This window comes from Homalodisca vitripennis, unplaced genomic scaffold (genome assembly GCF_021130785.1).
Source record: "Homalodisca vitripennis isolate AUS2020 unplaced genomic scaffold, UT_GWSS_2.1 ScUCBcl_3950;HRSCAF=9793, whole genome shotgun sequence".
NCBI classification, from domain to species: Eukaryota; Metazoa; Arthropoda; class Insecta; order Hemiptera; family Cicadellidae; genus Homalodisca; species Homalodisca vitripennis.
In genome coordinates this window covers 48,843-65,341 of record NW_025780088.1, presented here as the reverse complement: position 1 = coordinate 65,341, position 16,499 = coordinate 48,843, and the positions used below count along the sequence as shown (strand labels likewise).

The following is a 16,499-nucleotide window of genomic DNA, read 5'->3' as shown; positions in this document are numbered from 1 at the left end:
AAAAACGTTAGAAAAAAAACCATTGCATTTTTTCTAACCAGGAAACAACAAACGTCAAGTAACTTTGTAGTGTTAAGCTTTATTACTACAAAACTACAAATCAAGGAAGTCGTCCAAGTATAATTTTGTCGGGTTCCATACGACTACGTTAACGCTATTAATCATTTCATGCAGATGAAAAATATATCGTACAAGGTTCATTTATTGTAATGTGGTGCAGCGATGTTATGGTAAAAATAATTTTGTTGTCTACTGTCAATGAGAGTGGAAGGGGAGGGGTATATCGTGTACTCCACTCCCCCATCCTCGGACAACAGCTGGTTTCATGTCTCAACATGAAAGATTTGTTTCCCCAGCTCGGCACTCCAATCTTATTCTTATTGTGAGAATTGATATAAAGATTTAAAGCTTTTCATTCAACTCATTCTGACACTTTCTCACGGAAATTCTTCTGTTGAAGGAGGCTTCTCTGTCAACAAACAGTGTATAGTTGAAAACTTGAAGGAGGAGAGTTTAGTCGCGTTGAGAAAAGTTTGTGACGGCGTATCAGCAGCAGGAGGATTGGAGGCAATGGAAATCACTAATGAATTAGTTCATGCTGCCAAAAATTCCCACGCCCACTACTCGGAGCACTTGGCAAAACAACGAGAAGAAATGAAAGACAAAATTAATTCTGAGAAAGAGAGGAAGCAAGCTGCAATAGAAAAAAAAGAATTGGAAGCACAAAAATTCCAGGTTTTGTCCGACGCCAGGAAAAGGGCAGCTGAGTTAGACGATAAGATACAGGAACTTAGCAAAAAGTGCAAATCATAATTCACTTTTATTATAGACATTTTTATCAATTTCTTTATTTATGTGTACAAATATAATTTTTTTTGTATAAACTGGTACCAAATAACTTTTCTTATAACAAGTTGTACATAATTTTTATACATTTAACGTTTATATGTTATTTTAATTTCAATAAAATTGCCTTTTCTTATGTACTAATTAAAATGTGAACCTGTGATTATGTGAAAATTTTCCTGTGGAAGAAATCGATCGAAATAATAATAATAATAATAATAATGTGTTAAACAAGAAAATAATTTAATAATCACGCAAGTGTACTTCATGGACTCAAACGAGTTAGCCTTAGCCAACGTACGAATCCTGTCACCCTGCATCTTGTCTAACCTGTGTCAACAAAGTTCTCTTCAGATTTCAACAAACTTGTAAGTTAAAGAAAATTATGAGCTATGTGCATGCTAATTATATTGAAATTTGTCTTTGTCATTGCTTTGATGACTGTTATGATGATGTTTTGTAAAAATAATATGCCTTGTTATATTCATTATGTAGCAAATCGCACATAAAATCGGGCGCTCGCCGCTCATTGCTTGCGTCGTAACCGAAGCCTATTGTTATTTCGTTCTTTTAGACGTTTCCGTCAATTCCTGCACGACCAATGACATCGTTAGTCAAATGGGAAGAAGTTTTATATTGTACTTTACCGCTCTGCCGCGTCTGTAATGTTTACGTCTCAACTTCGCCCCTCTCCAACACGATTTTGTTTTGTACCGGTAACGTTGTTTATGAAAACTTTCCGACCTTGAATTTTAATTTTTTTAACCGTGAAAAACCGTGAATTAGCCGTGAATTTGAGTATTTAGATTGAGTGGGAACCCTGAGTGTGAATGACTGAAGATTTTCCCTTATCTTGATGAATAGTCGTCAGCAGATTATCAATACAACTACCCTTTGTTGCATCTCCTCCAAGGGTAGGTCTTGTAACTTCAGCAACAGTAATATTTAGTCCAAAACTGTCAATGAGGTTGAATAGTACTTTGGCCTCTGAGTCATTTTTGTTAAGAAAATTGACATTGAAGTCACCCACAAAGACTATATTACATTTATTATAATGCAGGAAGGACAGAATGTCATATAACTTATCATAGAATAGTGATAAGTTACCTGCTGGAGATCTATAGAAAGTTACCACTAGAGTTTTCCAAGTTGGCAGCATTATTGCTGCTAATTCACAAACAAGTTTCCTCCGAGAAACAAGACAATTTATCATAAAAAACAAATTCAGTTCCTTCCTTAACACAGATAAGCACACCCCCATGAATATGTTTTTTCTCTTGCGAAAAAGTCAGCGATAACATAGCCAGGTATCACTAAATTGTTAATATCAGTTGAGGACAACCAGTGTTCTGCAATACACAGTACATCTGTCTTATATTGACTATTTAAAATATCGATGAGAGGGAGTTTGTTTAGTATACTACACACATTCCAGAACTTCAAATTAAAGTTAGGCTGTTCTTCTAAATAACCTGTACATGTTATGGATGGTGGTTTGAGGCGGTTACTGTTAAGTTTTCCGAAGGTGCTAATAAAGGTTGTATTAATTCCAGTTCCTCTGTAGAGTCATCACACCCAGGCGGTAGTGGTTGCTTGGTACTCTCCGCGGCCTTGCAGATTTCCTGCGCCAGCCAAATCTTTCCTATTTGATTTAGGTGCATACCATGCCTTGTATGTAATCCTCTACTTGCCTGACTAGCCCTTACCAGAGTCACATTGCTGACATTATTACTAATACTTAGCAGCTCATTGTTAGTTCTTTTAATTTCTAAATTTACGCACGACCAGTCAGGTAGATCGTACCTAAGAGGCAGGTCAACCAAGATAATTGGTTTTCCACTCATACTGTTTATAGTATTTGTGATGATGTCAATTGCTGTGTTGGCCTCATTTCTAGATACATCATTTGAGCCGCAAGCAATAACCATGGTGCTATTTTCCTCTAACTTTCCTTCATTTAAATTGATTTCATTCAAAATCTGTTGAGCACGGCCACCAGGTTTTATAAAACTGTACGATTCCAGATCTGATGATTTTTTTATTAATGTACCATGCTAGGTCTCTACCATGGCTGTCAGTGCACAAAAATATTGTACGTTTCTTCTTATTCTTTTTTCTAACAACTTCCTTGTCCATAGCTTTACTAGTAGACTCACTGTCATCTTCAGCCGCTAGAGGGCCAAATGGGTTGGGAGTTACAAAGTTTGGTGTAGGAACCTGTATTTGAGAATTGCTACAATTTCTAGAATTCTTTTGTTTTGTTTTATTAATAGTAAATATCTGTTCCCCAGTGTAGCAAGCCTGGTTAGTTGAGAGGTAATTATTTTTAGTATTAACTGCACATGTTGAGCTGCTATTATTAGGTGGGAAGCAGTGAAAGCAGGGCGGGTTTATGGTATCTTTACTTTTAATATGATTTGTTAAAGTTTCATTTTCCTTTTGCAAGATTTCAGATGCAGCTTCCAACGATTTTATTGAGTTTAACATTTTTGATAATTCATCTTTGTAGATACTGCAGGAAGTGCATTCATAATTTTTAAGTTTGTTTTTCTCTAAATCATAGAACTCTTTGTCTTTCTCAGCTTGTAAGATTACTTCAGCAGTCAGTTTCTTCATTATCTCAAGAGATAACATTTTATCAACTGATTTTAATTTCTCTTGAACCTCAGTTTCCTTTACAGAGTAAATTTTAGTTAGATTTTTCACCTCTTCCTCCAAATACTTTACTTTATCTTTTAGCTCAAACACATATGCAGATTTCCTATTTTTTAAGTCATGTAACTCTTGCTTCAGACTTTCATTTTTCTGATGAAAAGTATTTTCTAATTCCGAGGCAATGGAAATTGAAAATTCAGGAATGCTATCATCCGGTGAGTCAGGAGTGCTATTTTGTACACAGTCTGCTGTGTGGGTACTGGTTGCTGGTTGCTGGGTGGCTGTTGAAGTGGAAGCGGTATGCACAGGCACTGTAGTTTGAAAGATTTCATTACTGTCACTGTCACTTCCCTCAATCTCACTCGAGTTTATATATTTATATTATATAAATCATCACGGTCAGTATAAATTTCATTGTTAAACACAGTTGAAAAAGATGTATTCATTGCTCCGGCCCCAAAATTTGCGTCATGGAAGTTTTTAACTTGTTCAAAAAATATCAACTTAAAACTTACAGAATAAAATAACTATGGCAAAAAAATCAAGTATTATAAATGTATAAAATATGTATACCAATAAAACAAAGCTCTCTCAAAGTAATAAATAAAACAGACAGAATTCAATAGACTGGTGTAGAACAGTCACAGGGGCAGCTGTGCAGAGCTAGTAAAGGACCTCCCCCATTGAGACAACAATAAAGTTTTGCTAGTGATACATGTAGAACATGCCCCTGCACTCTTACCAGGCATTTTTTACACTCCATGGAGTTTTATGTATTATATCGCATATATTAGTAGATGGCATTTGGAGTAAGTTCTACCAATTGGATTTAATCATCCACAACATTCAAAGGGTTAAGGTTATTAGTCCACTTGCTAATATAAACAATAAAATTATAGAAATTAAGTTTTCGCGTTTTCTTTTAATCACAGAAACAAAATTATTTTTATATTAAAAAGATTTGGTCTTTATAAGTCTTTGTTAATTATTTCGTCTCAAATAAAAACAAAACAAACAAAAACCCAGTTAAGTTTGGATGATTTTGTTGGTTAAGAAAATCGAGTGAAACTACTATACACTGAGTCTCAGGTAACACTAAAAGCACTGGATATTATCTTTTTTTCAATAGCTCGTTATTAGCATTAAAAATGGATTTTAATTTCTATTTTAATTTTATATAAACTAACACTTGTAAACCTGTAATAAGAAAAAATCAAAACTAAAAATAATAACTAAATATGAAAAAAAATTTTACTGATTTAAAACAATTTTTTAATGAAAAAATGTTGTTATTAATTTGAACAAACACAAATAATGAAGTTCCAATACAAAAATCATACCACAATTTTTGTTTTTATAGAGGTGCGAAAAAAAACTTCAAAAGACACCGCCATCGTTAATACTCTGCCGCCCATCTTACGACAGATAACAATGGACGGTAGTGTGGAGATTTTTACCCACTAAAAAAAAACACTCCTCTCCCCTCTCCCTGTAGATGGTACGGGGAGGACTGGATTGGAACCGCGTTAGCATTACATCAATCCAGTCCGGCTGCATCTAAAAATTACACTAACGTAACAAACATTAAACTAACGTTTTCATTGGATGGTATTTAAAATTTAGCCTAGTTCATCACACAGTGCCAGGCATAACCTAAAACCCAGCTTTTTACTATTTCATAACTAAGAGTTTTAAGGGTAAAGCTTTTAAATTTGTATAACAGTGACTAAAAAATAGGAAATCCCTATTTTGTAATAAATATTAAACATACATACATACTGAAATGAACTGAACCATCATAGGTAACCTGTAAAGGCCTAGGCTTACCAGCATGATCATGTTTGGACATCTGTAATTTAGGTACATTGCACTGCATATTATTTATTAATTGATTCAACACAAGTTAATCAAAACACACCACTACAATCATAGTTTTTAACTAAAAGGACAATCACAGGAACTAAAAGAGGCGTTTATTAACTGGCAGCCTTCTTGAGCTTGAACTGACAGGTGTAAGACAAGGTCCCACTGTCTGACATATCATCTTATCAGGTAGTGGTAGCTCAACTGGCAGAGAGTGACTATCAATGAGCAATACAACCCAGAGTTCATGAGTTCAAATCCTGCTGGTGGCAAAACTTTTTGCATCACTTTTTATGATTCATAATTGTTTGTATTTGTTTTTGTGATGTTTTAAAATTTTACTGTCTTATAAATAAAGTTAACATCTCTAGATAAACATTTTTATTCCGTTTGATGACCAGTATTATGCTACTATAATAGAAAGTGTTATAATGAATAGAACGAAAGCCCTCTGTAACAAAACACTCTCAAAACATCCCTGTGGTACATGCAATATAGGGGTAAAGTACTCGGGCATAAAATGTACAGGTTTGTGTGAACAATGGTATCATGCCAGCTGCCAAAACATTATAGACAGAAATTTTAAAAAATGGAACTCTCATGAAGTTGAAAATTGGCAATGTTTAGAGTGTAAGGTTGGCCAAAAAATATTTTTATCAGATCAAGAGGGCCTGGCTCAAACTGGGACAGAAACAGACAAAATTTTTGAATTAGACACCACTCATGACATAAAATTTCTGGAACCTACAAATGCCACTTCATCCTTACTGAAAAATCAAACACACGTGGAAAATGAAACAGATCTACCAACTAACTCCATTCAGGAACTTGAACAAAGTCTACTTGCAAATGATCCAAAAAACAATGAAGATAGCCTGATCATGGCAGCAAAGATTGGTTCGGTGCTTTTAGAGGAAAATAAAAGCCTCAAAGAAGAAAAAAACAAGTTAATGGCCCAGGTAATCAACATGGAAGCCAAAATTGAAGACCTACTGAGCTGTGAAGAAACATATATCCGAAGAACCGAACAACTCCAACAACAACTGGCTGAAATGGAATTACAACGAATTAAGGACAGGGAGCATATTCTAGAAATTCAGCAAATTTTTGAAGATAACGACAAAAAACAAGTTGTTCAGTTAAATGAGTACGAATTTAAAATTAAAGAGCAAGAAAACAAAATATTTTCACTTAAAAAAAGTTTATCTAGGCAACAAGAAGCCACCCATATAGGAGACAAAACATTTAAAAGTGTAGAAGTCCAAACCGAAAAATACTCTAATTCTCCTGTAACACAAACTTCACTAATAATCGAGATGGGTATGTTGAAGAAGAACTACTCAGCAATGGAACAGAAAATCACAGTCTTGGAGATGGAGGTACAAAGCCTTCAGAAAATAAAAACATCAAAATCCACTGGAGGAAAATCAGGTGAACTCAATAAATCCAGCGACTCAAACAAAACTTTCGGAAGGAGACCTGATCTTGGTCATTCAAAAAATGTGTTTAGTGTTTCAATGCAAGTCAAAAAAATGAAAGAAAACTCCTTGTACCCTGTGAAGTTACCTGATATCACTTCTCAATCACAAGAAGTCCATCTGTCAGGAAAAGAAGGAGAAACTGACCGACTTAGTCTAAATGAAAGTGGAATGTGGGTAGGTCGACAAACTCAGATCACACAGCTTCCTGAAAGCAAATATTTTCACTCTACAGTCGACCATCACAAGGGGAACATAAATAAATTGCAAGTTGTAGCACAAGTGCACAGGCCAGACATTCACTCTGAAGGAACAATATTGACTATAAAAGAAGACAGAAACATAAAAAATACTATTAGCAACAAAAAGCCTCCTTGTACAGCCAAACTACTGGAGCAAGGGGACACTTATGAGAAATTTTTAGAGAGAAACTCAGAAATACAGTGCAAAACTAATTGGCTCCATTCAAAGAACTTTTTTAGTAAAGCAGATTCTGAAGATGAAGAAAGACCACTTTCTACTGTAACTTCCTTGTACCATTTGCCTCATAATACCCTAACAGGGCCTGCATCTATCCACCAGAGACAGCCAAGTGAAGAACTGAATTGTTGCAATGTTGAGGAAAACATCAAATCAGGTCAACTAGATAATTTTTTAGTGCTTCGAGAGAGGTCAGAAAGCAGACAAAAAACATACAAGTCCATGACATTCATCAATTCCAAATTGAAGAAATACCAAACCTTGAGGTCTTGCAACAGTCACTTTTATCAAACATCTCATGTCCCAAACCAAAACTGAGTGTGATACATCAGAATATAAGAGGGCTTGCAAAGAAAGTTGACAGATTAAATCACTTTCTAACTTTTATCTCACCATCCATATTGATTCTTACTGAACACGGATTAAACCACGAAAATCTTAGCAACACACGAATCCCTGGATATACTCTGCTGACTGACTACAGTAGAGACAGCCACAAACTTGGAGGAGTTGCCATATACACCAAAGATTCAGAGAGTATCAAGGCAAGCGCTATCGACATCTCTCAATTGTGCACACAATTTACATGTGAAGCAGCCATGGCGAAAATAAAAACAAAAAACAAAGTCCTCTACATTCTAGGAATGTACCGTTCCCCTAGAGGACAAGTTGAGGCAGCTATACAAACTATTGGCAATATTCTAGAAGCAACACACACTAAAGAGAGGCCAATACTTTTAATGGGTGATGTAAACATAGACAGACTCAAGGACTCAGCAGGAAATAAAATACTCGAAAATGAACTCTCCTCACATAATATTAGAAGGTTACCTCTACCAGCAACCCGCATTACTACAGCTACGGCTACTTCAATTGATATGATATGCACCAATATTCAAGAGAATCATATTGAATTTAAAGTTTTTGAAGCTGGCATGTCAGACCACACTGGACAAGTTTGTAAAATTGACACTGACACAAAAAGAAAACAAAAGCAAATTCAAACATACAGAAGAAACTTTTGTAACAAAAACCTGGACTCCTTAAAAGACCTCTTAAACGAAGAAAACTGGCAAGACGTTCACCTGGCATTAAACGCAGATCAAGCATACCACAATTTCTATCAAACAGTAAGAAGAGCTCTTGATGGCACATGCCCTTTGAAAAAATCAAGATCAAAAGGGAGAACTAACCCTAGATTATTTTGTGATCAACTTGCTGATCGGTACAGATCTGAATACCTTTCGGCTATGCACCAGTACCAAACCAGTGGTGATCAAAAAGTTAAAGAATTGATGGTCCAGAAAAAGAAGGTATATGATTTGAGGCTTAGGGCAATAAAACGCAGTGCCACCTCTCAACATATAACCCAAGCACAAAATAAACCAAGAGCTATATGGCAAGTAATTAATGCAGAGAGACACAGCAAACAGCATCGAGATCACAAACTTGAAATCCTGCTAGACGGTAAACTAGAAAAGGATCCTGAAACCATAGCCAATGAGTTTAACAAATATTTCTCTCAAATAGCTGGAGAAACTTTAAAACAGAGACCTCAACATAATATACCTGACAGTACTCAACGACCCTCAATCAACCACTCCACCCCTTTTAGATTTAGGCATGTTTCTTCCAAAGATGTCAAAGATGCAATAGCTTCCTTGAAGCCCAAGCTCTCTTTTGGGATTGACGAGGTACCAGCAAAAATGGTTAAGCACTGCGCTCAACAACTTGCCGTTCCTATTGCAAGCATAATCAATAAATCTTTTGCTTACAGCCTATTTCCAACTGCTCTTAAAGTCTCAAAAATCTACCCTTTACATAAAAAAGGGTTACTCACTGAAATAAAAAACTTTCGGCCTATATCACTGATCTCACCTTTTTCTAAAATCATTGAGAAGATTGTCTTAACCCAACTACTATCCTATCTTAAACATGAACAACTCTTGAGCGAAGATCAACATGGGTTTCCTGAAAGGAAAATCCACTGCTAGTGCTCTCACAAGTATTATTGAATTCGTCATTGATCAGTTGGACGCCCGCAAACATGTCTCAGCGATCCTTCTTGACTACAGCAAGGCTTTTGATTGTCTGGGTCATGAACAAATATTAAAAAAACTTGAAGTTTTAGGAGTAAAAGACAAAGAAAATGCATGGTTTGCCAGTTACCTCAAAGGGCGCACACAGATAGTTGAAGTCCAAAAAATGTTAAAAGGAACAAAGTATATATGTAAGTCTAACCCCCAGCCAGTTACAAGAGGAGTCCCGCAAGGATCCGTCCTGGGCCCAGTTTTATTTATCTTGTTTGTGAATGATTTGCCAGATATCATAAAAACTAACAGTAACTCAAAATGTGTAATGTATGCTGACGACACTACAGTCCTTCTGAAAAATGACAGTGCACAAGGGCTTTTCCATGACTCTCTATCCACACTTGAAAAAGTAATTAACTACACCAACCATAATGATCTGGTGTTAAATGCTTCAAAGACAGTTCACATAAACTTCAGTCGACTTGCAGAGCCAGCATTGAACTTACCAGGTGTTACTTCAGAGGAAGAAACAAAATTATTAGGTGTGACACTTGATGACGGCCTCACATGGACTAGCCACATAGATAGCCTCTGCAGAAAACTTAGTTCCGGAGTCTATGTAATCAAGAGAATACACTGGGTAGGTGGATTGATAGCTGCAAAATCAGCCTACTATTCGATGATGGAATCACATATCCGCTATGGCATAACGGTCTGGGGGGGGACTTCAGAAGGCAACCTAAATCGGATTCTGTTACTACAGAAGAAAGCCATTCGTGCCTTGGCCAACTTGCAACCACTGGACAGCTGTAGGGAGGCATTTGAATCTCTAGGAATTCTCACTGTTGTAGCCCTTTACATAAAAACTGTCATACTAGAGACACTTAAATGCGACTTACCAAGAGGGGAAAATATCCACACCCACAACACCCGGAATGCCACCAACTACGTTCTGCCATCCCATCGTACTGCCCAGTTCCAGAGAAAACCATCATACATCGGATGTAAGCTGTACAACGCTCTACCCACATCTTTAAAAGCTCTCGGAAGGAAATCACTGGCAGCAGGACTTCTCAACTGGCTCAAGTCAAGACCTCTCTATTCTATGAAAGAATTTTTTGAGGCTGCACAACAATGAAGGGACGAAATGCAAAATTCATGAATTAAAATAATTACAACTGTGTTCACTATCAAAATTAATGTTATTGACACCATTACGTATCTTGATGATACTGTAAATAAAGAATTATTGTATTGTATCTTGTGACGCCTACTCCTGGTTACTGGTCCCTTTCGGCGATTTTATCTCTCAGAAGGTGCTGTGCATAAGCTGCGACAGCTGACCAGTTTTCTTCTTGTGTGATCATATAGGTCACCAGGCTTGAAGGGGAGAGCCTGGCGCCTATGATCTCATGTAGACAGTTATATAACATGCAACCCAACACAAAAACACGGTATGAAAGTCTCAAGAATAACTGTCATCCTTTCCACCTGAGAAATTTTTTTAAAAACCCTAGCGTACTCGGCATAAAAGTGCCCAATTATTATAATAACAAGTTTCAAAGCAATAACAATTGGACAAAACTAATGGAGTGCAGCTGTTACGAGACATTTAATAAACATTCTCCACTAGTTTTATAAACTACAATTTGTTGCAGAGGAGTCATTTTAACTTCCATAATATAGGTAACTAGGTTTGAGAAAGTTGGATTGATTCACTGCTAAGTTTCAGTAAAATAAAAAATAAAAACATTTAGTAAAATATTCCAACTTATAACTGTATCTATGACATGTGTTTTAACAGGCAACTGCGAGATCTCCCTGACTCCTCCCAGGGAGATGACATGTCGGCCAAACTTCACCAACACAAGCTCTTCTTGGAGACCCAGATACACAGGCTGAAGCAGCTCAAGGTGAGCAGCTCCATTTTTCTAAACTTAGAGGCTGTAGTGAAACGACCTTCAGTTTTCCCCCAAAAGAACATTGTTAAAACTCATTCACTTTTACACCCTCATTTCTCATTATGGAATGTCTTGTTTTGAAGATGTAATTAATATACATCCAAATCCATTTTAGTTTTTTATAGTGTATACTTTTTTGAGTATTATTTCACCAGTGAAGTACAAAAAAATTTAAGCTTTTTTTCTGAAAAATATTGAAAAATATAAAGGATGTAAATTATACAAGGGATGTTTATTTCCACAACTGACCTCAAGCCATGATGGCAGGTCTGCAGTGTAAGCAGTAGTTGATAGTGCATATTCTCCACTACAACATTTATTACTGTTGAGTTCAAGTGGCCAGTTTGCGCTGAGCTGCAGTCGCATAAACATGGCTGCCTTTATTGATTCTCCTGCCGAATTTAAATTAAGGAGTTTTGTTCGTTTCCTGCAAGCAGAAGGGAATAGTGCAGCAAAAGTTCATCGGAGAATGTGCTGTGTTTACGGAGAAAACATTGTGAGTGATGCTGATGTACATGAGTGGTGTAGATAGCCAAAAGTGTTGACTGACATGTTTGGTGAGAGGTTGCAATGTTTATGTGACTGCACCTCAGCAAACTAGCTACTTGAACTCGACAGTGACAAATGTTGTAGTGGGGAAGATGCGCGATCAACCGCGTACCTGCCACATGTCAGGCCGTCATGGCATGAGATCAGAGGTTGAAAAAAAATATGACCCTTGTATCTTTAAAATAATATGTTTCCCATATATTCCAAGACTAAAAATAAGGTCGTAATAGACATGAGGTATAACATTGTTTTGTGGTGCTTCAATCAAGGCAGCCACCAATACAGCCAGCTCTTTAGTCAGTGATTGATTTATTTTAAAATTGTGTGTTCGTTTTTGTGTTTGATGCAGATATCTTGAATAAATGTCATTTACTTGAGCAACTAGTCAAGCTTTTCACCAACTGGTCATAAATATATGTAGATTCCGGCATTTCATACTTTCATTAGGGAGTCTACAGGTCATAGAAGTCCAGGAAAAGTCATAGATTTTAATGAGGAGTCACAGAAGACAAGGAATATGGCTTTAAGTCGTCTGAAATATAAGTTTTTACGGCTTAATGATAATAAATATTAATGTGTCAAAGCCGAAATTTAAATCTAATGAATCTTTGTCAGCGTAAACTTTCCACGTCATTAATAATAAACTAATTGGCGTACACAAATTACCAATCGCTAAAATGTTTTTTGTCGTACTTCTTGTTTGAAAAAATGTTATTAGATAATTTTACTAATTAATTATCCGTTTTTTCAAATAATCTTTTGCTTGCAGTTAGTATGTTCTATATTTACGTTCATGCATCACCGAGTCTGCTGGACATATATACCTGGATGATAGCCGATCGGCATTACACAAATTACCGGGGAGAGTAGCTCTGTAGTAGAATCTGCAGTCAAAGTGGGCAGGGGGTGGCGTGTCCTTATGTCTTGGCTAATAACTACCTGCCTTTAACTAACTTAGGGAGCCTCACCACTGCAACAGATATCCCTCACAGTAGACTTGACCTATCAAACATCCGCTTGCCCAAATTTAAGTGACACATCGGTTTTTGCTGTAGCCAGTGTAGGAGCAATTGGAAAGTATAAACCAGCTGGAGATTTATCAGTTAAGTTTTTCATTTATTTTCATGTATAAGACAGTATTAGATTAATCCTTTCTATTCCAATGTCCATAAAGTTAAATCCCATTGTTCTCTTTTAGGAATGTCTGCGGTATCTGCATAAAATCTCAGCAAAGAAAATTAATTGTTTTAAAATATATAATATAACAAAACTTATTAAAGAACCTGTATTTTATTTAGTTATACATTATTACAATAACTGATGAAATTTTAAGTGATTGTTTATTTTTATCTCTACCTCTGTGTATAATGCAAACTATTATTTTATGTACCTGTCATAAAAACAAAATCAAATGTTTGGAGAATGTTTTTTGAGTAAGGTTTTTTTTAATATATACAATTTACAGTATAGATAATTACTGTTTCCATTCATAATAGTGTAGTACATTTCATCCTTAAAAATCCTCAAAATTAGTTGAAAAAAGTAACTAAACCTATATATTTTGAAAATTGCAAAACAGGCAATCTAGTGATAGGATTCTTAGTAGATTCTTTATAATAATTGCTGGGACCTTTATTAAATACTTTTAAAAATTGCTGGAATCAATATGCTTAATATCTCAAAGGACATATGACACGATCCCTGGTCTTCAAAGACTTAATTAACAAATATTTCATTTGTAATTAGTGTGTTAGCATGATATTTGTGAAAACAGGAGGTTATTTATTTACAATATTGTGTATAATTAGTTGTTTTACAATCAAGTTAAATAATATTTTTGTAAGTATAAATAAAATTCTGTGATAGCACCATATAGAGCCACCGCCTCGTACGTTGGACCGTTTGCAGAGCACTCCACTTACAACTAGACCACAGGTGCGGCACGAGTTGACAGGGCTGAGTCCTATCTACACGGAGTCTTGGGGGGCCTCGGCTCTAGGTGGGGGTTCTACCCCTGTCACCCCTGCTGAGGGCAGCAGGTTCTCTCATTGGCTGGACGGCACCCGACGAGGGGCGCCTACCAATCAACATCAACCGATAACTGAGCTTCACACTGATCTCGACAACATTCTCGACAGGCTGCAACAGATGCTTGCATCTAACTTTTCCCTAGCAGGTAACTTGACTTATCTCATTAATTTAGGTTAGTTTTAAGAGATTTATAATACCAAACCAGCTAATTTTCTTCCTGGGACCAATAGGAATCTATGTACCAAGTTTCAAGCCTCTTAAGACCTTTCTAAAAAAAGTTGAGTCACACAGATGGACACAAGGATGACATGATTTTAAGAAAGCCCTGTGTGGTCCTTAACAATACTGTTTCTCTAAAACCCAGTATAGTATGATTGTATATATACATGTATAGTATTGAACCAATAGGGCTGAAATGCGAGGGTTATTAAGTCTACTTTTTGGTAAAGTCATACTGTGTTTAAGCAGCGAACACAGTAACAATGATCAGTGCTAACAACCTATTTTTTTCTCTAATTGTTAGCTCTAGGCTAATAGGCTTCGGGAAATGCCGCCTCATGCTAACAACTTAATAATTAAATTATAAGATAATAAAATAAAATTGAAACTGATCAGCTGTTATGCTGCAGTAACAGCTGTTGTTATTGCATTCAGACTGTTCAAAGTTCATTTGCTTTAGTGTTTGTTTGTTTTCTTACAATTAAATTAGAATTGATTAATTTAGATTTTGTTTGCTAGATTTTGTCGTTAGACTTTATTTACATCAGTGTTCTCAAAATTAAATTCACTACAACTTTTGTTCATGGATTTTCTGCATGTGTTAGCCATTTTATGGAATTACAGCGCCTCATATGTAAAAAACGTTTTATTGACAGTACATTTTTGTTTTTTAAGCCAACTATTTTACAAAGTAAGGAACTTACAATTTTGAGATGTAATTTATTCAATTTTTCAGGTCAAAACTCATATGAAACAATAAGGGTAATAAACACAATTACACCCAACACAATCGCCTGTCTGATGAGGAACAGCTGGAGTAACGTGATGTGACAGCTATACACAATTAAAAATATGTATATGACTTATACTACAACGTGACCACATAACCATTTGTAGAAAGAACATAAAATATATGTTAGTATAGAAAATGATTTTGCAATGTTTCGTGACTCATAAATATTAAAATAATATACAGGCTATGTAATGCTTGCTCATATTTTTTACGTGACTAGTGCAGGCTATAAATAGGGTCTCGTCCTAAAATGGTTAATGAACTGTATGTAATTTAATTTTTTTTTATTTCTACAATTAATTACATTTTATTAAATAATTTTTTATCAGAAATGCTTGTATCGTGTGACTAAAATGTTTTATAATTTCATTTACTGATTTCAGACAGCAAAAGCAGAGAAGGGCTTCAGAATGGAGTGGCACATTGAGCTCAAGAAAACCTCATGAATAATTCAAAATAAATACTCAAATCCTCCATACCAATCACGTACATATTTCACACAAAATAACCAAAGATTGGAATCTCTGAAGACAGCTCAGTAACCTTTTTACATATCATAGGTTTTAAAGTGAGATTTTGTACTTATGTGTTAAGGTAGAAATGTAATACTTTTTAATTTTAGTTGTAATATTTAAGTGTTAAAATAGATAGGAACATATTTATGAACGCTTATTCGTTAGGGGAGTACGATTTAACAGTTTTAGATTTTTTAAATCAACAGTTCATACATTTTATTAGCATGTTTACCTTTTGGAAATGAACTTGTAAGGTTAATCCAACTTTCGAGTTTGGGCAGAATATTTATGTATGAAAGTGTGCAATAGTACAATGACTTGTGTAAACACTGTTTTATGTCATTCAAATATCATATTACTGTATATTATTAACCAATTTTGAAGTTCAAGTAGGAAATTTGTATGTTTAAATAGCAGCCATTAGTAATTTTGATAATTTCTTGGCATTATTTTCAAGCCATAACTCCTGTCAAAGTTGCCTAGTACAGTGTTAAGAAATTTCATACACAGACTTTTCATTAGGTTAGTAATCTATGGTAAAAAATGGTCAGTCAGTATATGAAAGTTAAGGATACTGAGCAATTTTTCAAGGGCATGAATGTTTTTCTCTCATTAATTCTGTAAAAATTGTCAAATTATTATAAAATTTCGTACATGGACTGTTCAATGTATCAGTAGTAAAAATTAGAGTTGAACAAGAAATATGCTATGCATATAACTTATTTCATGTTTTTATTTATATATTTTATTAATATATTATTGTAATAGGCAGCTAAAATTGTATTTATTGCAGATGTTGAAGTGAAAATATGCTATTTAACTTATTGACTGTTAGAAAGAAACCATTAACAGAATCACAAGTACATCACCTAAGAGTGCTTTGTTCTTAATGTACTTAAAGTTTAGAAAGTTCTATTACTTAAGAAAATATAACAGAAATAGTAACGAAGAAAACTTCACACTCTGAGACATATAGATCTCACACCAAGTGGTAATTACAAGATCGAACTAAGCGACTGTTGATGGGGATAATATTACTGGTCTCTGTATCATTCTTCTGAGTCAGTCTTAATTCT

The 16,499-nt window shown here is 35.3% G+C and overlaps 1 protein-coding gene across 1 annotated transcript in view; it reads left to right on the top strand.

Moving 5' to 3' along the window:
• Positions 1-15,750, top strand: part of LOC124372758 — a 50,358-nt gene extending 34,608 nt beyond the window's left edge. The window contains exons 3-5 of the mRNA XM_046831170.1: positions 11,160-11,268; positions 13,732-14,041; positions 15,292-15,750. Of these exons, the coding sequence (XP_046687126.1) occupies positions 11,160-11,268; positions 13,732-14,041; positions 15,292-15,335 (463 nt within the window). The 3' untranslated portion in view covers positions 15,336-15,750. The remainder of the gene's footprint in view (positions 1-11,159; positions 11,269-13,731; positions 14,042-15,291) is intronic.
• The last annotated feature ends 749 nt before the right edge of the window (positions 15,751-16,499 follow it).